This window comes from Charadrius vociferus, unplaced genomic scaffold, assembly GCF_000708025.1.
Source record: "Charadrius vociferus isolate BGI_N301 unplaced genomic scaffold, ASM70802v2 scaffold39, whole genome shotgun sequence".
NCBI lineage: Eukaryota > Metazoa > Chordata > Aves > Charadriiformes > Charadriidae > Charadrius > Charadrius vociferus.
The window spans coordinates 1,602,821-1,618,605 of record NW_009650188.1 but is presented as its reverse complement, the minus strand read 5'-3'; the positions used below and the strand labels follow the sequence as shown (position 1 = coordinate 1,618,605).

Here is a 15,785-nt window from a genome sequence, read left to right as displayed (position 1 = left end):
GCGCCGCTGCAGAAAATGGGGCTGCCTCCAGCCCAAAGAAGGTCTAAAATGGCATTTTTTTTGGAGGGGAGGAGGACTACGGGTCCCGGCATGCTGCGTTGCGTTCCTGCCGAGGCTGCGCCGGCGGCACAGCATGCTGGCGGCTGTAGTGCCAGCTGGGGCAGGGGGTCCCGAACCCCCTTACCGAAACACCACATGCTGTGGGTCATGGTCCAGGGTCACAGGAAGCCTCTCGCCGCTCGGGGACATTGGGACATTCTATCCAGCATGGCCTTGGCATGTCCCACCCACCGGCCATCCCAGCAGGAGGGTAGCCCTCAGCTCCATGCGAGGATGGGGGGTCTGTGATGGGAGTGCTGAGAAACCCGCATCCAGGACCTGGTGTGTGCAGGGGGTGCAGGCTGCTGCCATCCAGCCCCCTCCCCACAGCTGATGCTCCTCCGGTGCTGGCGAGGATGGTGGAGCCCACCTGGGAAGTGAGCTGGGGACTTCACCAGCTGGCACGGGCTCGGGGCAAGAGGGACTGCTGCTGAGGTGGGGTTTGTCTCTAAACAAATGTGGATTTAATTTCTTTTTTTCCCACTAATTTTCCCTGGTCATTTCAGCAGAATAAGAAGGGTGGAAAATAAAAACGGGGTGGGGGGGAGGGGGGGAAAGCAGCGGCTGAGGGAAGCTCACAAGCCCAGGCCATGCCAGGAAGGAGCTCCAAAAACTCTCTACACTAAAAATTTCCAGTGATTGAAAATTTTCGGCAAACTTTTTCAGACAAAATGTTGCAAAGCCCTTTTGCAGGGCTGATGGAACAAAAATGATTTCCAGCTGGGTTGCCAATGCTGCTCGGCCAGTTTGGCCGCGTGTCCCTTAGCCCCTAGCCTTGTTGCTTGAGTCACTGTCTTCCTGCTGTCCCCCAGTCCCGCTCCCCCGAGGAGCGACGAGAGCTTCACAACGGCTGCGTGGGGATAATTTCCCTATATTAGACTAAATGTAAATGCGTTTCCCTGCGGGACGTTATGGCATCTGGTATCCTGATGCTTAAAGAGTTTACTCAGCCTGAAAGAACAGTGGGAAAAAATATCCCTGGATATTTTTTGGAATGCAGAAGGAAATTGAGATTTTAATGTTGGGGGAACCAGCTATGATCAAACACAGGAGCTTCATGCACGCTTCTCAGCGATGCAGTTCTAATTCCCAGTTGCAGTTGAGTTAGTTGCAACTAACTAAACTTTCCCAGCTGGGAATAGGAAAAAAAAAGTGACCAGGTATGTGATTTCCCTCCCCCCCCCCTTTCCAAAAAAAAAAAAATAGAGAAAAAGGGGAAAAAAATCACCCTAAATCCAGGTGTTAATTTGTACCTCCTGCAGAGCTCATGGGGTTTAGCAGAGACACCCCTCCGGGGGACCCAGCAGTGCACCGCTGGGTGCAAAGAGCCTCTAGCGGGGTGTGGGTGGCAGCTCCCGGGGCTTTGCAGTCCCCTTGGGTGCTGGCATGGTCACAGCAAGCCTGCCTCGCTCCGGCTGTGCCAAGTCCTGCTTTTGCCAGTGAGCAGGGCCGTATCCAGCACCTCCCAGATGGGCTCCGCAGGATGGGGGCATCTGCCGGGTGGCAAGCTGGTTGAGGGTGGCTTTGGGCTTTCTCTGGTGGTGAGGACCAGATTGTGGGTCCCCACGTGAGGTGGGTGCAGGGACACAGCCAGGCACCCATATGTGGGGTCACTGGTGTTGGGGAAGCTCGGGGACCCGCCAGCCCAGTCCAGACATCCCTGGTATGTGAGATTTAGCTGGGATTTACCCCTGCACTCAAGAGCAGCCAGGTCCTGTTTGGCCAGGAGCTGGGGTCCCTTTAACTCCCAGGTTAGTAAATTGTTCCTGCAAAGGTTAATGTACATGTAAACTATATTTAAATGGCCATTTTTAACAAAAAGAGGACTAATCTGCATCCAGAGCTTGCACGGAGGGCTGTCCCAGGAGGACAAATGTCCCCTTGGCAAATAAGGGGAGGGGGAGCCTGGAGCAGGGCTGGTGAGGTTCAGGGGTGTCCCTTGTGCGTCCCCAGCATGGTGCCATGCCCCGCAGTGATTTCCCAGAGGTGCGCGGGCACAGCAGGAGCTGCTTGGGAGCTGGGGGTTCCCGGTAGCCGCGGGTTAGCCAGAGCCAGGGCCATGGTGGGTCCCCTGCGAAGTGGCTGTGGTGGCAGCGCTGACTCAAAGGGCGGCAGGCACCTCACAGGACTGGGGCTCGGGGGGATCCCCACCAGCACCAGCCCTTTTTCTCCCTTTGTTGCAGCCTAAGCCCAGTTGCCAGGACCCCAGGTGCCCTCCAGCCCCATCCTACACCCCGCTTCAGGCAGCAGGTTCAAGGCGGCTCCCAAGCCCTCTGTCACACCTTTCCATGTCGCCCATGTCCCCTGGATCCGCTCTGCCATAGAGAACCATCACAAATACGCCGTAAATCTCAGGCGATTATCTGCTATTATCTCTCCGGAGCCAGAAGGCAGGGAAACTGCGTGTTGCAACGTGCTATTATTTTGTTATATGATGGGGTTGTGCAACCTCTTGCTTTCAAAGCCATCCAAGGGCGGGCAGCTCAGCCGCAGTCTTTCTGCCCATCCACGGAGCCGGACGGCGCCGGCCCCGGGCAGAGCCCTGGCAGGGTTGCGTGGCTCCCATGGCTATTTCTTGCAGCTGGTTCCAGGGACACAGCAAGGCCACATTACCTGCCCATGATGGGGCTGTCTCGGTGCGGCACCATGATGCTGTGGTTCCCGGGGGGGTGATGGTGGAGGGGATGGGACACCGGGACCCTTTTGACCACCATCACAGGTGTGAGGTGTGGGGCTCTGCTCCTCCTCTGATGCTGAGGTGGGGACACAGGGTCTCATACAGGGGAAGACCTCCCGTCCTCAGCTGGCCACCCCAAGCAGGACTGGCGTTTCTGTGTGGCTCAGCTGCCTCAGCGTGATGAGTTCTGGCTCTGTCTCTGCAGGACAGCCGACATGCCGGCCACCCCCAGCTCCCCCCCGCCGCTGCTGCTGCTGCTGCATGTATTGCGGGCCGCAAGAGCCCAGGTCAACCCAGGTAAGTGAGATGGGGACCAGGTGGCTGCAAGACCTGTGAGGTGTGTTTCCCTGGGCTGTGCTCCTGCCAGGGCATCTGAGCTTGGGCTCATGTCATCTCCATCATCTCCAGGACTTCCCCAGCTCTGGGAGCAGTGTGCGATGGCCCCCCAAGCCTGCTCCTGCATGGGCACTATGCTGTCCTGCTTTCGGCTTGGCCACCCCTGGGTGACCCAGAAAGCATCTTCTGGGTGACACAGGCATCTGTCTCGGCACGAGTGGGCTGGCAGAGGGTTGGGGTACGGGCAAAGCGCCGCAGCCAGAACCCTGGGCTCTGAGTGGGGTCCTTCTCCATGGGGACTCATCGAGCCCACTCAGTTTTGAGGCTGCGGCATGCAGAAGGCAAGGCTATTGTTTGCCGCCACTTTCTTTGGTGGTTTCGCAGCAAACCAAGGTTGGCTTTAGTAAAGCAGCTTCACTAGGTGCCTGGCTCCTGTTCAGAAACCACAACACTGCACCAGACGTCAGCGAGAGAAGTGTGTTTAACTGGTTGTTTCTGCAGGGCTCAGCCCCCTCCTGCCTTGCAGGGACGGACACAGAGCTCAGGCTCCTTCAGCGCGTCAGCGTTTCCCCGGAGCATCCCTGTAACAAGTCCCTTCAAAGGCTTTTTCCATGCGTGGGAAGAGTTTGCTGGGTCTTCCCTGGAGGTTGCATGGCGCTGAGGGAAGCAATTCTGTTTCTTCTGCAGCCATGCAGAGCTGGCAGCGTTGGCTTTGCGTGGCCAAGATGGGTATTACCTAGGGCAAACGAGCTGGGCTGGCTCCATGTTGGGCAAGAATTAAATGGAAATTCAGTGGGAGATGCAAGAGTATCACAAGTAGGAGAGCTGGGGACAAGAAATGATGCTGCCCACTGTCCCAGTGCTCGTGCTAAAGACGCACTCATCCTTCTCTTGGATGCAGGCGATGGTCCCTGTGGCACCAGTGACCCAGCACCGCTCGCTGGGACACAGGCTTTTTGCGAGCACAGCACTGGGCGGCCGCGGGGGCAGGAGGTGGCCCCAGCACTGCCTCCTCGCCTGAGCCCTGCCACCGTGGTGCGGGTGTTGGCTCGGGCTCTTGGCAGCCGGGCGTGAAAAAATAACTCCTGGGAAGCGGCGTGGATGCGGTGCCGGGGGAGACGGCTGCCACCTGGGGACGCAGCCTGCCTGCCACCCCCGAGTAGTTTTCCACTCTCAGCTGGGGCAGGAGCAAGGCTGGTGATGGGAGCTGCCGGGCCAGCGGGGAGGGCGAGCGCCCACTTTTGTCACTTGTTCCCCCAGGCAGGTGGGGGGAGGAGCAGGGTGGCACGGCTGAGAACAGGTCGCTGCGGGTGGGTTTTTTGGGCCAGCAGCCTCTGGAGGGAGCCCTCTGGGCGCCCCCAGAACGAGGAGCACGGGGATGGCAGTGCCAGCCCACCGGCTCTCCCTCCACTGCTGCCGAAATGTTTGCCAGCAAGGCTGAAGGCATCTCTGCGGACAGGGACTGGGTATGTCCAGCAGCCCTCGGAGCTGCCAGCTTTGCTTTGAGCTGGGCTGGCATCTGCTTCTGGCCAGTGGCTCTGTTTGCCCAGGCAGGTGTCTGCCATCCGTCCCATCGCGCTTTGTCCCCTCTCTCTAAGCCAGAGAGATGGTGAGTGCTGTGCCTGAGCTGCCTGGGCTGCAGTGCCCGGGGCTCTGTGGATGTGCCCCAGCCCCGGCAGGGCCATGCCATATTTCAGCACGTATCTAAGCCGGGGAGGGGAGGAGGGGTGCCTGCTCAGCGCCCCGCCGGTCTCATTTCAGCGGTGTGCCGGTACCCCTTGGGAATGTCAGGCGGGCACATTCCCGATGAGGACATCTCAGCCTCCAGCCAGTGGTCCGAGTCCACAGCCGCCAAGTATGGACGGTGAGTGTGGGGACCCTCCTCTGACAGCCATGGGATGGTCTGGGCTGCCATGGAGGGACAGAAGGGGGGCACGGGGCTGGCTTTGGCTGCCTGCAAACGGCTCCTCCGCTCTGGGTTCGCAGGCTGGACTCAGAGGATGGCGATGGTGCCTGGTGCCCCGAGATCCCGGTGGAGCCCGATGACCTGAAGGAGTTCCTGCAGATCGACCTGCGCGCGCTCCACTTCATCACGCTGGTGGGCACCCAGGGGCGTCACGCTGGGGGCCATGGCAACGAGTTTGCCCCCATGTATAAGATCAACTACAGCCGGGATGGCACCCGCTGGATCTCCTGGAGGAATCGGCACGGGAAGCAGGTGAGGAGCCAGGTGGGGGCTGAACTGGGTGGCGGGTTGGGGGCTGCGCCTGCCCGTCCCCACCGTGCTTCTCTCTCCCCAGGTGCTGGATGGAAACACCAACCCCTATGACATTGTCCTCAAGGACCTGGAGCCACCCCTCATCGCCCGCTTCGTCCGCTTCATCCCCGTCACTGACCACTCCATGAACGTCTGCCTGCGCGTGGAGCTGTACGGCTGCGTCTGGCTGGGTGGGTGGTGTGGTCCTGTGCCCTTCCCCATGTCCCCAGAGCCCAGCTGGGGGGCTGTCCATCCCACTGGGGGCTGGCGGTGCCCAGGGGCTGGCTGGGGCTCACCAGCAGCAGGGTGTCCCTCATGGGTGGCCGTTTACTCTCCCATCCCTGCAGATGGGCTGGTGTCCTACAACGCACCGGCCGGGCAGCAGCTTGTCCTTCCCGGGGGCACCGTCATCTACCTGAATGACTCTGTGTATGACGGCGCTTTTGGGTACAGGTGAGGACTGGGCGGGCTTGTGCACGTCGTGGGTGCTGTGGCAGAAGGGGATGGGGGTGTTTCTTCCCTGTGTTTGCAGGCTGATGTGCTGATCCTCAGCAGAGCAAATACTTGGGGTCTCCGTGAAGAGGGGGACGTGACCAGCTCTGGGGGTCCAGCACATCATGATGGGGAAAGCACCCCCAGCCCTTCTTTTGGATTTAAGCTAAGTGCACTGCACTTCAGCATCTCACAGCCTTTTCCAGAGAGAACATCAAGAACAAAAAACACTCCAGAATTTGCCAGGAGCTGCTGGGGAGGGTGGTGCTGGGTGGTGGCAGGTTTGTGGGGTTGGCGAGAGTCATGCTCCCTTTCCCCCTTTGCATGTGCCAGCATGACAGAGGGCCTGGGCCAGCTGACGGATGGGGTGTCAGGGCTGGATGACTTCACGCAGACCCATGAGTACCACGTCTGGCCGGGCTATGACTATGTTGGCTGGCGCAACGAGAGCACCGCTGGTGGCTATGTGGAGATCACCTTTGAGTTTGACCGCATCAGGAACTTCACTGCCATGAAGGTCCACATGCCCCCCGCCCTGTCCCCTGTCCCTGTCCCCGCCATGGCCGCGCTGACAGGCTGCCCCACAGGTCCACTGCAACAACATGTTCGCCAAAGGGGTGAAGATCTTCAAAGAGGTGCAGTGCTACTTCCGTGCTGACGCCAGCGAGTGGGAGCCCAATGCCGTCTCCTCAGTGCTGGTGCTGGACGACGTGAACCCCAGCGCCCGATTCGTAACCGTGCCCCTGCTCCACCGCATGGCCAGCGCCATCAAGTGTCAGTACTACTTTGCTGATGCCTGGATGATGTTCAGCGAGATCACCTTCCAGTCGGGTACCCGCCACCATGAGCTCTGCAGGGACCGGACCCTCCTGGAAGGGGGTTTCAAGGAGGGAGTGGGGCTGTGGGGCACCCACACTGCCCACCCTGATGCTCTTCTCTTCTCCCTTGCCAGACGCAGCCATGTACAACAACTCAGTGGCCCCCCCTGAGGTGCCTGTGGTCCCCACCACTTACGGTAAGGCATCAAAAAGCACGTCACCCTCAGCTGGGTGGGCAGATGCTCTGGGGACTCTGCCCCATCCGATGGAGGAAAGGGTCAGGAGCTCTCCCATGCCTGAGTGTGACCTGCTCATGCTGTCCTCTTCCCCTGCTAGACCCCACGCTCAAGGTAGATGACAGCAACACGCGCATCCTGATTGGGTGCCTGGTGGCGATCATCTTCATCCTGGTGGCCATCATTGTCATCATACTGTGGCGGCAGTTCTGGCAGAAGATGCTGGAAAAGGTGAGCAAGCGTGGGGTGGCTGGAGAGGTACCCCAGGGCAGTGGGCTCATCCTGGGCAGGCTCTTCTGAGAGCTCAGCAGAGGAACAGGAGACTCCATGGGAGAGGCTGATGCTCCCTTCCCCTCCTAGGAAAGGTTGTGATTTGCACCCATCTCCCACGCAAGGGGATTTAGCTGAGCAGGGCAGTGACTTTGCGACCTGCCTGCTTGTCCATCCCTCTGCTCTAAAACTGGGCTGGGGAAGAGGAGCCCAAAGGGGTCTCACTGCAGCTCCCAGCTAACCAAGGGCAGTCACAGAGGTGATGGAGCCAAACTCTTCTCCATAGAGGCAGATAATAGAGGGGGTGACGGACATGAGGACAAACGTCTTCCCCAGGCAGGTGCTACAACCCTGGGACAGGACACCAGAGAGGGGGGCTTGGGGCTGGGCCGGCCACAGTGCCTGGAGCACAGGAGACTCCCTCCCACCGGTGCTGTGGGGACCCCCTGTCCCAGCTCTCTCCTCCCTTGTCCCCTTCTCACAGGCCTCGCGGAGGATGCTGGATGACGAAATGACCGTCAGCCTCTCCCTGCCCAGTGAATCCAGCATGTTCAACCACAACCGCTCCTCCTCCTCCAGCGAGCAGGAGTCCAGCTCTACCTATGACCGCATATTCCCACTGGGACCTGACTACCAGGAGCCCTCCCGCCTGATCCGCAAGCTGCCCGAGTTCACCCCCGGGGATGAGGACATGGGTGAGAGCCGGGATACCCTGCATGCTTAGAGCCATCTACCACGCATTGAGCCTGCTGCTGCCCCCTCTCCTCAGCCCCTGCCTTTGGCCAGTCTCCAAACATTTTGGCACAGATGGGTGGGGGGGACATTGCACAAGCTCCCTCGCATCCTGCTCAGAGGTCACACAAAGCCTGTGGCCAAGAGCCATCGTTGGTGTCCACCACCAGGCTGAGCTGTGTCCCCACCATCGTCCTTGGGATGCTCTACCATCTCTTCCTTGGTGGTCCGGAGGTCGGGCACTCATCCCTGTTCATCTGGTGCTTGGGGCTGGGTTGGTGCATTTCTCGGTGATGGGGAAGGAGTGGAGCAGCCCACAATGTCTGCAGGAGCCCAGCCATGCCAGGGCAGTGTGGGGGCTCCGGGGAGGATGGGGACAGAGAAAGCCGGTGGCTGGAGTCTGAGCAGTCACTGGGGAGCAGAGGGTGCAGGGCAGGACACCCACGGCAGGGCTGGCCCTGCTGTCCTCCCCCAGGCTGCAGTGGCCCCTTGAAGCCGTCCCAGGCCAGTGTCCCCGAGGGCGTCCCCCACTACGCCGAGGCCGACATCGTGAACCTGCAGGGTGTGACGGGTGGCAACACCTACTCGGTGCCGGCTCTCACCATGGACCTGCTGTCCGGCAAGGACGTGGCCGTCGAGGAGTTCCCCAGGAAGCTGCTGACCTTCAAGGAGAAGCTGGGGGAAGGACAGTTTGGGGAGGTGAGTGGGAGCCAGACCTGCTCTGAGCAGGACTTGGGCAAGGCTTTTTTTTATATCAATCTACTCTTTTCATCAATCCTCCCAGTCAAAGGAAAGGGATTTGAAAGGACCAGTCGAATCTGGCGAGTCAACAAATGGTTACAGCCAGGGATTTGGCTACTTAGACCGTGTGACTCACTTTGAGAAACCAGGTCTACTGGGGGCTGGTGGGGTCCATCTGTCAGAGAAGGGGAACAGTATCTCTGGTCTAATGCTTGCCAAGCTCATGAAGAGGGCTTTAAACTAAAGTTAACAGAGAAGGGGAACATCAATCCATCCCACTCCTATCAGTTCAATGCCAGTGCCAGCAATAGATGCCCAGAGCCTGGAGGAGGATCACAGGTCAGTAGGAGAGCACCTGGAATGCAGCACAAAGGAATACCATCCACTCCAGCCAGTAAGTCAGCTTCATTGGGGGCCCACCTTAAATGCCTCTGTGCAACCTATGCTGCTTACCAACAAGGAGGAGCTGGTGGGGCATATGAAGCTCAAGGGCAGCCTTGGCTGCAGTGACCATGAAATGGTGGACTTAAAGATCCTTAGGACAGTGAGGAGGGAGCAAAGCAAGCTCACTACCCTGGACTTCAGGAGAGCAGACTTTGGCCTCTTCAGGGAACTGCTTGGTAGAGTACCATGGCATAAAGCCCTGGATGGAAGAGGGGCCCAAGAAAGCTGGTTAATATTCAAGGACCACCTCCTCCAAGCTCAGGAGCAATGTATCCTGACAAAGAAGAAGTCAGGCAAAAATGTCAGGAAGCCTGCATAGATGAACAAGGAGCTCTTGAACAAACTCAGACAGAAAAAGGAAGACTACAGAGGGTGAAAGCAAGGACAGGTAACCTGGGAGGAACACAGAGAAATTGTCAGAGCACCCAGGGATCAGGGTAGGAAAGCTAAAGTTCTGATAGAATTAAATCTGCCCAGGGACATCAAAAGCAACAAGAAAGGCTTCTACTGGTACGTCAGTGATAAAAGGAAGACTAGGGAAAATGTGGGCCCTCTCCAGAAGGAAACAGGAGACCTAGTGACCCAGGATATGGAGAAGGCTGAGGTACTCAATAACTTTTTTGCCTCAGTCTTCCCTGGCAAGTGCCACACTGCCCAAGTCACAGAAGGCGAAGACAGGGACTTGGACAATGAAGAGCCCACTGCAGGAGATCAGATTTGAGACCATCTAAGGAATCTGAATGTGTACAAATCAATAGGACCTGATGAGATGAATCCACAGATCCTGAGGGAACTGGCAGATGAAGTTGCTAAGCCACTATCCATCATATTTGAGAAGTTGTGGCAGTCCAGTGAAGTTCCCACTGACTGGAAAAGCGGAAATGTAACCCTCATTTTTAAAAAGGGAAAAAAGGAAGACCCGGGGACCTACAGGCCAGTCAGTCTCACTTCTGTGCCTGACAAGATCATGGAGCAGATCATCCTGGAAACTATGCTAAGGCACATGGAAAATAAGGAGGTGATCAGTGACAACCCACATGGTTTCACTAAAGGCAAATTGTCCTGAAAAATTTGGCAGCCTTCTACAGCTTTGGTGGATAAGTGTAGAGCTGTGTGGTGCAGTCAATGCACTGAAGGGAAGGGATGCCATCCACAGGGACCCGGACAGGCTTGAGAGGTGGGCCTGTGCAAACCTCATGAAGTTCGACAAGGCCAAGTGCAAGGTCCTGCACATGAGTTGGGGCAATCCCGAGCACAAATACAGGCTGGGTGGAGAATGGATTGAAAGCAGCCCTGAGGAGAAGGACTGGGAGATGTTGGTGGATGAGAAGCTCAACATGACTGGGCAATGTGTGTTTGCAGCCCAGAAAGCCAACCGCATCCTGGGCTGCATCAAAAGAAGTGTGGCCAGCAGGTCGAGGGAGGTGATTCTCTCCCTCTACTCCGCTTTCGGGAGACGCCACCTGGAGTACAGCGTCCAGCTCTGGGAGCCCAGACATAAGAAGGACATGGTCCTGTTGGAGTGGATCCAGAGGAGGGCCACAAAGATGGTTAGTGGGCTGGAGAACCTTTCCTATGAAGGCAGGCTGAAAGAGTTGGGGTTTTTCAGCCTGGAGAAGAGAAGAATCTGGGGAGACCTTATAGCAGCCTTTCAGTACATAAAGGGGGCCTACAGGAAAGATGGGGAGGGACTCTTTATCTGGGAGTGTAGCGATAGGATGAGGGGTGATGGTTTTAAACTGAAAGAGGGTAGATTTAGATTAGATATTAGGAAGAAATTCTTTACTGTGAGGGAGGTGAGACACTGGAACAGGTTGCCCAGAGAAGTTTGCCCATCGCTGGAAGTGTTCAAGGCCAAGCTGGATGGGGCTTTGAGCAACCTGGTCTAGTGGAAGATGTCCCTGCCCATGGCAGGGAGTTAGAACCTCGATGATTTTAAGGTTCCTTCCAACCCAAACCATTCTATGATTCTGAGGGTCTTCCCAGTTTGCGGGGGCCGGGGGAAGCTGTCAGTCAGTGGATGTAATGGCTGCCCCTTGCCCCCCTACAGGTTCATCTCTGTGAAGTGGAGGGGATGGAGAAGTTCACAGGCAAGGACTTTGCCCTGGAGGGCTTGGACACCAGCTCTAACTGCCCCGTTCTGGTGGCTGTGAAGATGCTGCGAGCAGATGCCAACAAGAATGCCAGGTACAAGGGCCGGGGGGTGCACATGCCCCAGCATTGCCCTCCATGTAGAGCTTTTCCCCAGGAGAGCTGGGATGCTGGGAAAGCGTCCCCTGCCTCCAGTGGCCAGGCGTTCAGTGCAGCTGCGAGGACCACGCGTCTGAGCTGTTTGGGGACGCTGGGCTGCCACGATTCAGGACTCTTGGTCATTGCTGGTCCTAACCAGGTCCCCAGCACCCCACCTACACACTGAGTCCACCCTGCAGCCATGCACGGATCAGCCCTGAGCTCCCTGTCATGGTCCCCAGTCCCAGGGGAGGGGACTCGTGGGTCCTCCATGAGGCTTGGGAGGGTGGGTGGCACACTCAGCTGGTATGTGCACCCCTCCACGCCCCTCTGGGTCTGTCTATCCGATCCGTGTGGTTTCTGTTCCGGAAAGGAATGATTTTCTGAAGGAAATCAAGATCATGTCACGGCTGAAAGACCCCAACATCATCCGGCTGCTGGCGGTGTGCATCACGGACGACCCGCTGTGCATGATCACCGAGTACATGGAGAACGGAGACCTCAACCAGTTCCTGTCCCGCCAGCAGGCAGGCAGCCCCCCCGCCGGCCACGAGCCCACTGTCAGGTAGCGCTGCCTGGAACGGGCAGGGGCGAGCAGGCCTGCCTGCTCTAGGCACCCTACCCAGCTGTGGGGCACCCTGCTTGGGGCTGTGTACACCATGGCTGCCGTCCTTCCCGACACCTCAGTCCTCCCTTGTTCCTCCCCCGGCAGCTACAGTGACCTGCGGTTCATGGCCACCCAGATCGCCTCCGGCATGAAGTACCTCTCCTCCCTCAACTTCGTGCACCGAGACCTGGCCACGCGCAACTGCCTGGTGGGGAAGCAGTACACCATCAAGATAGCCGACTTCGGCATGAGCAGGAATCTCTACAGCGGGGACTACTACCGCATCCAGGGGCGGGCAGTGCTCCCCATCCGCTGGATGTCCTGGGAGAGCATCCTGCTGGTACGTGGGGGGCTGGGGTCCTCTGACAGACACTGACATGGTCCTGGAGCTGCTCACAGCCTCTTTTCCTCAGGCTGGGGGGGTCCAGAAGGGACGGGGAAGTCTCTCAACCCTGGAGCCCAGCTTTGGGGTGAAGCATGCAGAAAGCAGGAGTGGTAGCAGCTTTTCGAGGTGGGATGGGGGGGACTATGGTGATCTTTGGTGTCCCCATGCCCAGCCTTTGAATGGGACGCTTGACATTTTCTCCTGGCTGTGGACAGACCTGGAAGAGGGAGCAGGGTTCCTTTTTGTCTTTGCAGGGAGCTGGGTCCTTACCAAGCCCCAGCTCTCAGAGCAGCTGCTGCAAGCTGGACACAGATCTTGCCAGGCTCTGGCCCTGGACATAGACAAGGTCTGCAGGACCAAGCTCCCCTCTGGGCCCAGATCTGGAAGCTGATGCATCCAGAAAGAAGTTTTGAACCCTGGGCATGTAAGGTGCTTATGGAGCAGGATGGGGTAATGCCCAGGCCCAACCCTGCTCTGCTCCCTCCGGCCAGGGCAAATTCACGACGGCCAGTGACGTGTGGGCGTTTGGCGTGACGCTGTGGGAGACCTTCACCCTCTGCCGGGAGCAGCCCTACTCCCAACTGTCTGATGAGCAGGTCATCGAAAACACTGGCGAGTTTTTCCGGGACCAGGGCCGGCAGGTAGGGATGGGATGGGATGGGATGGGATGGAATGTGACAGCATGGGATGGAATGGGACAGGCAGCGGTGCACTGGGGACACCGGGGACCTGGGGAAAGACTTTAAGGTGACCAGATAGGGAGCTTTGCTATGGGGGCGTTACGGGACAGGACCAGTTGCCCACTGACCCTGCTCCAGCGTTTAGCCAGGCTGGAGACATGAGCAGGTGTCCCCAGGCCTGCACTGTGCCGTCTTGGTGTCCCTTTGCCCCTCAACACACAACAGCACAGCCCTCTTCCCTGGTGCATGGAGAAATGGGGCTCCCCAGGAGCAGTTTGCTTTTTGGTTTCCATGGTAGTAACTTTCTCCCTTTGTCATCTTTGCCTTTTGTTTTGAAGACATACCTTCCCCAGCCTGCACTTTGCCCTGACTCAGTATATAAGCTAATGCTCAGCTGCTGGAGACGGGACACTAAAGATCGTCCCTCCTTCCAGGACATCCATCGCCTTCTCCAAGAGTCAGCCAGTGAAGAATGACCCTTTGGTCTCCCCCAGCCCTGTCCCCATCTCACCCCATCCCCAGAGGAGCCCCATATGCAAACCAAAGCCACTTCACTCGGACTTAGCAATAAAACCCGGGCAGCTGGTCTTGTTCTCATTGTACAGTGAAGCCTCAGAGGAAAACCCCAAGAGCAGCAAGGAGAGCCACGGCGTGGGACGACCTGAACCTCCTGCTTGCTTGCTGACCCAAGCTCTGGAGCGATGCGAGCTGAGACGAGGGTTATTTATTGACGCAGCATGTTCTTGGTGACGATGACTGGGACAGAGCTGCTTCTCTCCCCTGATCAGAGGAGAGGAATGTCTGCTGGACTTTCTCCGTGAGGAAGCTCCCGGCCCGTGCGCAAGGTAGCGCCTGGGGAAGGGCTGTGTGCAGGTACGTGCCCGCTGGAGCAGGGACCATCCATGACCTGCTCAAGGAGGAGCTGGGAGTTGCCACTAGCTCACAGCAGGCTCTGCAATTGCAGGGGGGAAAACAAAAACTCTCTGGACATTTTGGGCTTTGGACATGTCACATGGAGGGGCAGGAAGCCCCATCCCTGCCAGCCAAACCCCAGTTGCACAAGAAGAAGCCTGATGGCACTCCTGACTCCTTGCGTACCTCCCGGAGTGGGTGACACGCTCAGCTGCGGCTCCTCCATGTCAGCCGGGGAGGAGCGGGCACACCAGTCCTGGCAAGAGGCATGCTGAGAGGACCTCCTCCCACCAACCACAGCAACTGCAGAGCTGCTCAACTGCCCCTGAAATGCATTTTGGATGCCCTGTGGGTGCTGCGTGGCAGCCGGTGGTGAGATGTTAGCACCTTTCACCTCCAAGGGGGAAATCTCCAGGTCCTCCTCTCCCAGGGTTAACCCACATCTTCACCTGCTATGAGAGGAACGCACATAGCAGAGCTTTCACTGGCTGCTGCCCAATGCCCAAGCCTGCAACAGCTCGTGGGCATGGCACAGCGGGCACCCCGTCTCTCCCTGGCTCTTGGCCTGGGGATCACAGCTCGGCCAAAGTGCCTGGGATGGACTCTGCCGCCCAGAGCATCCCACAGCAGCCTGGCACCAGTCCGTCCTCCTGGATCCAGCAGCTCCGTGAGCAAACTGGGCAGGTGCCAAAGCCATGTGCCCCCCAGGAGCCATGGCAGGTCACCCGTCATGACTCAAAATTGGACCCTCCTGCAGCTGGACAGGAGGAACTTTGTACTTAGAGGGTACATGGACCTCTCCATACTTTTGTACGCATTAGTTCAGCACCATCAACTCACGCGTGGCACAGTTTCCAGTATACTATTGCTAAGGCATGTATATATTCAGTAGATGCACCTATATATAGGGGCAAACCCGCTGAAGAGACACTTGCTACGTGAATCTGGTTGCATGGTTTCCTTGCGGCACTTCAGAAGGCAGCTCGCCTCCTCTGTGGGCACCTCTGGGAGCCCACTGGTACCTGTCTGCTGGGGGGCTCTGGGGCTGCACTGTGTGCCCTGGGATGCTGTGTGGGGAGAGCTTGGGGGAGAGCACACAGGTAATAGCGTAAGAGGTGGAGGAAGGATGCTCTAGAGACCTGCTGGTTGATCCACACCTGTCGCCCATCTCCTTGGGTGACAGGGAGGGTGCTCTGAGGCTCAGCATCCACATCAGGGGATGTCCACCGGCAGGGACCGAGGTGGGATAGCAGGCCTGGGTGGGCATGGCACAGCGACAGGGGGCTGTGCTCAGTGGAGGGGCTGGATGGTCTCCCTGCATGGGGTCCCTTCTGGCTGCAGCAGAGGAGGTCTCATCCCTGCGGAGTGCATAGCCTACTCCAGCACAGGGCTCTGTGGCTGAACCGGGAGCAAGGACAGGCCTTGTTCATGCCACGTAATTGGTACCCGTCTGCCTCCGCCCTCGGATGCCCTCTCCCAGCTCAGGGTGCGTCACAGCCTCTGCCAGCCCTCCCTCAGCAAGCCAGGAGCTGGGAGCACAGGGCCAGGTAAGGGCAATTCTGCCCCATGGGCACCGCAGCTCGCACCGACCCGAGCCCCTGTGTGCCTGGGCACCCCGCACGGGGTATGCACGGCCATGGGTTAAATGGCACGTTAGGGTGCCTGGGGACCAGCCCCACCGCCGGGGGATCTGGGGGGGGCTGGTGGTGTGTCCATCCCCTGCTCCAGCGGTGACACTGGCCCTGCCAGGAGCAGGGCTGCACCCAGTACCTCCGTTGGCCCCGGCGCACCCAGACCTCTCTGCCACAGCAGCACCGGGAAACGGTGACCTGGCGGCACCTCTGTTCAGCTACAACACATCTCTCGGGGG

The 15,785-nt window shown here is 58.4% G+C and overlaps 1 protein-coding gene across 1 annotated transcript; it reads left to right on the top strand.

Annotated features, from left to right (window-relative positions):
• Positions 1-3,027: 3,027 nt before the first annotated feature.
• DDR2 (discoidin domain receptor tyrosine kinase 2) lies at positions 3,028-13,745 on the top strand. Its single transcript, XM_009892808.1, has 16 exons — positions 3,028-3,073; positions 4,874-4,976; positions 5,099-5,330; positions 5,413-5,560; positions 5,717-5,822; positions 6,195-6,378; positions 6,449-6,692; positions 6,814-6,876; positions 7,016-7,146; positions 7,670-7,880; positions 8,393-8,616; positions 11,153-11,289; positions 11,705-11,896; positions 12,044-12,278; positions 12,815-12,964; positions 13,342-13,745. The coding sequence occupies exons 2-16, from the start codon at positions 4,897-4,899 to the stop codon at positions 13,477-13,479; spliced, it is 2,475 nt and encodes an 824-aa protein (XP_009891110.1). The 5' UTR covers positions 3,028-3,073; positions 4,874-4,896; the 3' UTR covers positions 13,480-13,745.
• Positions 13,746-15,785: the final 2,040 nt, after the last annotated feature.